Source organism: Sardina pilchardus, chromosome 14, assembly GCF_963854185.1.
Source record: "Sardina pilchardus chromosome 14, fSarPil1.1, whole genome shotgun sequence".
Classification (NCBI taxonomy): Eukaryota; Metazoa; Chordata; class Actinopteri; order Clupeiformes; family Clupeidae; genus Sardina; species Sardina pilchardus.
Window position 1 is genome coordinate 8843204 of NC_085007.1, and position 7500 is coordinate 8850703.

At 46.2% G+C, this 7500-nt stretch overlaps 1 protein-coding gene across 2 annotated transcripts in view; it reads right to left on the reverse strand.

The window, feature by feature from the left end:
• mctp1b (multiple C2 domains, transmembrane 1b) overlaps window positions 1–7500 on the reverse strand; it is a 54373-nt gene that overhangs the window by 30526 nt on the left and 16347 nt on the right. Inside the window, exons 2-6 of one of the 2 annotated variants that reach the window (XM_062553690.1) lie at window positions 6704–6818; window positions 4095–4237; window positions 3904–3983; window positions 3415–3526; window positions 103–141 (exon numbers count right to left, since the gene is read on the reverse strand). In XM_062553690.1, coding sequence (XP_062409674.1) covers window positions 103–141; window positions 3415–3526; window positions 3904–3983; window positions 4095–4237; window positions 6704–6818 — 489 coding nt within the window. The remainder of the gene's footprint in view (window positions 1–102; window positions 142–3414; window positions 3527–3903; window positions 3984–4094; window positions 4238–6703; window positions 6819–7500) is intronic. The other variant, XM_062553691.1, reaches the window with a different exon arrangement.

Here is a 7500-nt window from a genome sequence, read left to right on the forward strand (position 1 = left end):
GGGACAGGGCAGGTCGGGGGAGGTGGAGGTGGAGGTGGAGGTGGAGGTGGCGGAGTGGGTGGGGGTGAGGGGTTGATGGCAGCCAGGACTGTGCCTGATTACCTTGCTGGATCTCTTCCAGCTTTTCCTGAGAAGCATCGTCTGGGAAAGAGACAGATGATTCAGTAAGCGCCAGGGGTCGTGCCAGCCTGCCAGGGCCAGCCTGGGTCAATACTAACACGAGGGGTTGCCAACAAGGCCGTGCCACGCTAAACTCTATTGTCCCTGACAGCTCTACAACTGACGGGCACTCTACTGCCAGCACTGGCACTCGAGTACTCTACGGCAAGGAGCAGCAGACATTTCCTCTGAGACTGGGGTATCTTCAAGCTGTGCATGGGGTATCTTCCAGCAGTGCAGGGGTATCTTCTAGCAGTGCAGGGGGTATCTTCTGGCAGTGCAGGGTTTCCTTCTAGCTGTGCAGAGGCTACCTTTAGCTGTGCAGGGGTATCTTTTAGAAGTGCAGGGGTATCTTTTAGCTTTGCGAGGGTTTCTTCTAGCTGTGCAGGCGTTACATTAATTCTAGCAGTGCAGGGGACTGACGTAGGAGGCTGACTGACAGACTCTGATGGGCACAGAGTCTCTGGTCAGAGGGATGTGAGAGATTCATGCTCGACAGGTGACCTGTGCTACTCATTCACCAACAGGTCTTCAGCTAGAACGTGGGGAAATAGACGGGAAGACATTTACTACTTTGCAGGTTAGTGGCTATTTGACTTACAGACCACCAACTGTAGACATAGACCCCACCCAACTGCAGATGCCTGTAGATCTTTCTAGCTGTGAAGCGGCACTTAACTCTGTAACAGATCTAAATCTGGGCTCTAGACTTAGTATAGTTGACAGGATGTACAGGTTTATGGTATAGTTGGAGACATCTGCAGTTGATCTATAGCATAGTTGGAGACATCTACGGGTGGTCTGTCGTATAGTTGACAGGTTCTACAGGTTGTCTATGGTATTCATGGGTTTCATCAGGTCCCTTTCCATTGGTGTATGAATCAAGCACCATGCAGTCTGCATTCATAATCTAGCTGCTTGATTTTATACACCTGTGGAAAGGTAGGCCTACCTGATGAGACCAACGTATAGTTGGAGACATCTACAGGTGGTCTAGTATAGTTGACAGAATCTATAGGTTGTTTATGGCAGTTTATGGCAACATCTACAGGTGTTGTAAGTATAGTCACAGGTACTGTAAGTCACACAGCTGAGAGGAACACGTCACGTGATTGGAAAATGTGAGGACGGAGCCAAACTCATTCAGGTCTAATTAGAGCTGCTGATTCACTACAGGGGCTATCTTTGGCTGCTGGCGTCCACAACGCCTACCTCAGCCAGACTCACTTTAGCGACGTAAGGCTTCCACCGATGAGCTTTGAGTCCTGCTTTCTGTGGGGGAGGGGGAAGAGGAGATGGGGGGGGGGGGGGGGGGTTCAGAGGTCAAATATCTCCATTGATTTTTCATGCTTGTTTTTCCTTTCCACCGCTCTTCTGTGTCAGTCGTTTGCGGTGAGTTTTTTGTCAAAAGGAAGACAAGGGCAAGCCAGACTCGTCAGAGGAACCCAAACATCTCACAGCTCCAGAAATCTGAGGTGCATACATGCTTGACTAGATAAATACCTCCGTACGATGAACTGCACTGGTCTGTGGACAGATGATGGACTGATACACTAGGTTAAAGACATGAATTATGAATTATAGATTAATATAATATACATAGCAGTTTGTATAGCAACAGTCTGTTTTCCAGTACACTATCACTGACTAAATGACAAGGAGCTTATCATTAGCCTCTTTCCATCCCTGCCCACACAAACAGTGACCTATTCAGTCATCCTGGATGGACAGCGATCTATAAGAATGGACTGCGAACAGGATATGTGATGAGGGTCATACAGAAACGTCCATTTTTGACACGGCGCATTGTTAGCCTTATCTAAAGTGGAATCAGCAGACTCAAATGAAGGGCATACGGCAACCGTACAGCCGACCGACTACCGTAAGCTCTTACATTAAGCAGATGACCTTGCCGTAAATACAGTCACTTCTGCAGTGTAAATAACCAGAGATGTTATCGGCACAGCTGCCATTTCCTGTCCGGTAGTCGTTTGAGCCCCACCTACTGTACGGTCCAGCTTGCATGGGTTTGTATTTCCGTGTCCTATTCTAGCTCAGACAGGGATTGGCTTTAAACAGGAGGGCTTTCCGAAACCTGAGAATCCTGAAAAAAAAAGTCTTGAATGTAAAGAGTTCTGCATGTATCGACATCTAAAAAAAGTGTTGAAGAGTTCTGCATAAATCTATATCTAAGATTTCATGGAAGAGAAACAGTGAGAACAAAAGTGCTCTGAAAGGGGGACGCACATGAAAATTAGCTTGAGGTTAACTCTGGTACAATGCATTACACCTCAAGATTTACTGTATTTAACATTGCACATGGTCCCTTACAAATAAAAAACATATAAATTAAAATCAATGAATACTGTATACTATAAATAAATGAATATATACAGACATACAGTACGTCAATAGTACATCAGAGCCCCCCCCCCTAAACTTCTCTTAACACCCCCCATGCCCCCCCCCCCCCCTTTGGCCTCAAATGCCCTTCCGCCTCATGCCTTAAGCTGTAGATTCACAATGATGACCGGACCAGTCCCAGTGACAGTTTCAGGACATCATAAATGTAAGATTCTTTTCTTTATGAACCATATCCCTGGCTAAAGGCCCACTTCTTTTATGAACCATGTCCCTGGCGAAAGACCCTCACACACCAATCAATGACTCAGACACCACATTAAGACCGTGGTCTGGGCAGTGATCAAGCTGAGCACAGGAAAGGTGTTACTCACTCACTCACTCACTCACACTCTCTAGTTGCCCAAGGTTAGGTCTATTACACAAGGCATCCGTTAACACAAACACCATGCAACACACACATTAGTAAATATGTACTAATACACAGTGTAAGCATCACAATGCACATAGAGACTTCCATGTGTTAGTGTGACCATCACAGCGCATACAGTACACACAGAGTTCCATGTGTTAGTGTGACCATCACAGCGCATACACACAGTTACACAGAGTTCCATGTGTTCCAGCCAGTTGGTGGAACAGGTCTACCTGAGAAGAATTGGATTACTGAGGATCATACCTGTAGAATCAATCAATAAATCAATCAATCAATCAGCCAGTCTGATCAATAAATTAGTGTGAGTGAATGAGAGTGTGTGAATGTGTGAGTGTGAGTGAATGAGAGTGTATGAGTGTATGAGTGTGTGAGTGTATGAGTGTGTGGGTATATGAGAGTGTATGAGTGTGTGAGGTGAGTGTGTGAGTGTGTGAGTGAATGCGAGTGTGTGAGCGCACCGATTCGTTGTTCGGTTTGTCTTTGGGGCCCAGAGTGACCATCAGCTCCAGAGTACCTAGGTCCTGCTGCGGGTGATGGGGGTCCCTCAGGTCCAGAGACACATCCAGCGGCCTGGGGCATACACACACACACACACACACACACACACAGACACAGACACAGACACACACACACACACACACAAACACACAAGCACGCAAACACATCAACACACATGTATACACATACACATACACATCAACATACACACACAGAGAAACATGTACAAACACACACACACACATACAATACACACACACACACACACACACACACACACACACACACATACACTCTCATACACACATACACTCTCATACACACACGCACGCACACGCACACACACACACACACACACACAGACACACACACACACACACACACACACACACACACACACACACACACACACACACACACACACACACACACACTGTGATGTAGGTTACCTGTTCTGTTCCAGAGTGTCCAGGTAAAGGTAGGCTGAGCCCATGAAGTCATCATGAAGACCAAAGTCATAATCAAACACCTGGCAAGAATGCAGAACTGTCATCAAGGTGTGTGTGTGTGTGTGTGTGTGTGTGAGTGTGTGTGTGTGTGTGTGTGCGTGTGTGTCAGTGTGTCTAAGTGCATCTCTTACTTTGATGTAAAGAGGCTCATGCAGGCAGTCCACAATGAGACAAACTCTGTCCTCCCATACGGGGTTGAGGTTCTTGTGGATGGTTCTGCTACGGTACACCTCTTTACCGCCCAACTTAAACTTCACGTACGGATCACTGGTTCCTATAGAAGCAAGACATAAAGATTAAATGGAAACACCATGTTGCTCAGCCTCTCCCTCCCTAACTTCATGTACGGATCACTGGTTCCTATAAGAGCAAAACCTAAAGATTAAATGGAAACACCCTGTTGTTTAACCTCTCTCTTGCTAACTTCACCTACGGATCAATGGTTCCGACTGGAGCAAAATGAGTCAGCAAAATGGAAAGAAAACATTACTGCCTCTCTTCTGGAACTGCACTTAGAGCTCAATTGTTCCTTCAATCTTAAAACAAATGTTGGCTGACTCTCTGAGATTTAGAATGCACAGGCAAACACACACACACACACACACACACACAGAGAGAGAGAGAGAGAGAGAGAGAGACACACACACACAGAGAGACACACAGACACACACACACACACACACACAAATGCAAAATGTGCAAAAGATGAAAGAATATTCTTGCTTCAATCTCCCTAATGAATGTAGAAGTGGTGAACACAGCATTTTTAATCTGCTGTCAGTTTATTTACAAACTGAGCCCCTCGACATTGTGTACTGATCTTTCCCTAACGTCATTTTAATTTACTACCAAACCGTTTTTCATTATTCAACCTTTAATTCCAGACAATTAATTTGAAGTACAGTACAGAGAAGCCTTTTAGTGATATCAGGGTATCACCGCCCTGTATTATGCTGCGATTTTTAAGGGCTAATTCCACTTTATGATAAGGAACAGCCTACTTTGTGTGGAAATCCTTACAAAGCTATTTTTACACTCTCAGGGGCTGCACTGATAGCCAGAATGACATCACTCCCTTTTTCATGCGATATTGCTCGTGTAATTCCAGAATATAGCGACGATTAGCACTACACTCCATTTCACGTTTAAATAGTCCACCGCTGCTCTGATACAGCAAACCCCTGCAGCACGCACAGCTTCAGTGGGGTTTAAGACGCTCGTGTTTCCAGGCTCCGCGGAGATGTGGAGCGTTTGACAGGCCTGGATTACTCCGCCACAGCCAGGCTTCTGAGATTACTCAGCGCCGCCTCCGGAGGAGTAAATCTGCTCTGAGACACGACTGTGAATACACAAACCGCATGGAGCGTTATGCACCGCTCACCACAGAGAGACAGAGAGAGAGAGAGGGAGGGAGAGGGAGAGAGAGAGAGGGGGGAGAGAGAGGGAGAGAGAGAGAGAGAGAGAGAGAGAGATGGAGAGAGAGAGGGAGAGGATGAGACAGAGAGAGAGAGAAAGAGGGTAGGAGAGACAGGGAGGGAGAGGGAGAGGGAGAGAGAGATGGAGGGAGGGAGGGAGAGAAAGACGGTAGGAGAGCGAGGGAAGGAGAGAGAAAGTGAGCAGGAGAGGGAGGGAGAAAGAGAAAGAAGCCTCCAGCACATTTATAATATAGAGGGAAAATGCAGCAATGCTGGCAGACACAAGGAGGAGATCAGAGAGAGAGCGAGAAAGAGAGAGAGGGAGAGAGAGGGAGAGAGAGGAAGAAAGAAAGAGAGAGGAAGAGTGTAGGGGAGAGAGAGTGTGTGTTATCAAAGAGAAAGCAAGACTAAAGCCAATGGTTTGGTCCTGCTATACTGACGCCAAACCCATGCCAACAGGCAACAGCTCACACACACACATTTATTCATTCAGAACACGCTTTGTCCAAAGCGGCTTACATATGCCAATCATATTACATATGCCAATCATATTACAAGGGTATCGTTACATTGTCCCCCATGCACTTGTGGTTAAGTGCCTTGCTCACAGGCACAAAGGTGGAAGTCGGGAATTGAAACAACTTTACAGGTTACTGCATGCTAGCCCAGCTCCTTAGCCACTACGCTAACACGGCCCCATGTATCAAACAGTTCTCATACACACCTCATATTGTCCTTATGTTCTCACCTCATCATAGTTCACACACACAAAGGCTATTCAACTTCAATTACCAAGTGGGCCAGGCAGGAAAATCAACTCTAAAATCCAACTACAGTACGTAGCCCCATCCGACCCACGGGCCGCTAGTTGAATACCTGTTGACGTACACCTCATATAGATAGATAGATAGATAGATACTTTATTGATCCCCAAGGGGAAATTCAAGGAATTGATGCTCCTCATATGTAACACACACCCACTTGGGTCAGGAACCAATGTCTTGAATCATGACTCTTTAAAATCTGTACATCATTTGAACTGTTTGACTCTGAAGAAGACGCATTGGCGTCAAAACGTTAGTCACTTTGCACCAGTAAAGCACTGAAAAGTATTGAGTGCTTCGGTCTCGCTCCTTGTTCCTAGTTTGACCTTGGGTCTCCCCACTGACCCTTGTATCCTGTGCCGTGAGCAACAACCAGGCTGAAGCGCAAGTGACCCCCCACCCCCTCCGATAATGCTCATCATATCCTTATATACTGATCAGCCCCCAATTTTCTATATATCATAAATATGAAATCCTCCGGTCCCAGGCTGGATGTCTCACCTCCTCTGTCCCGTACGGCCAGGTTGTTGCCCTTCCTGAGCGTGATGTCCAGCTGGAACAAACCAGAGGAGGGCAGGGCGGGGGCTGCAGTGGGCTGCCCTGGGGCATGGATACTCTGGAGGGGGGGAGAGAGAGAGAGAGAGAGAGAGAGAGAGAGAGAGAGAGAATGTCATCACACAAGAAGAGGAGGAGAAACATGCTGTGATTTTTGGAGAGGATTCCATGTGTCCTCACTCCACACTGTGAGAGAAAACATTCCTTAAATGCATTCCCCCTGCTGCAATCACAACAACAACAACAACAAAAACAAAACAACAATACAAACTCCTACCCTAGTCTACCTGTTACACCACCTCTTCTGTTTATTTGATTTGTTATGTATTTGTGTGTGTGTGTCTTTTTGTCTGATCATGTCTCAACCACACACACTGTTATGTTGTTTTACTACCTCCGCCAAGGAGGCTACGCTTTCAGCAGGGTTTGTTTGTCTGACTGTCTGTCTGTCTGTTTGTTTGTTTGTTTGTTTGTTTATTTGTTTGTTTGTTTGTTCAATTATGAAATTCAGGAAAGGTCTGAAATGACCCAAGGAGGAAACGATTACATTTTGGGAGTGATCCGGATAACCATCTGGATCCAGGAGGTGCTTGGTGAAGGTCTGCACTCTCTGAGTGCTTTTCTAGAGTTTTGATGTTTCATAAACTCCTATACTGTAAATGCTTTGGCAGCACAGAGTCTTTTTGAATGGTTGTGCCAATGAGAGGGATTGAACTGAACTGAATGAGAGAGCTAGAGAGAGC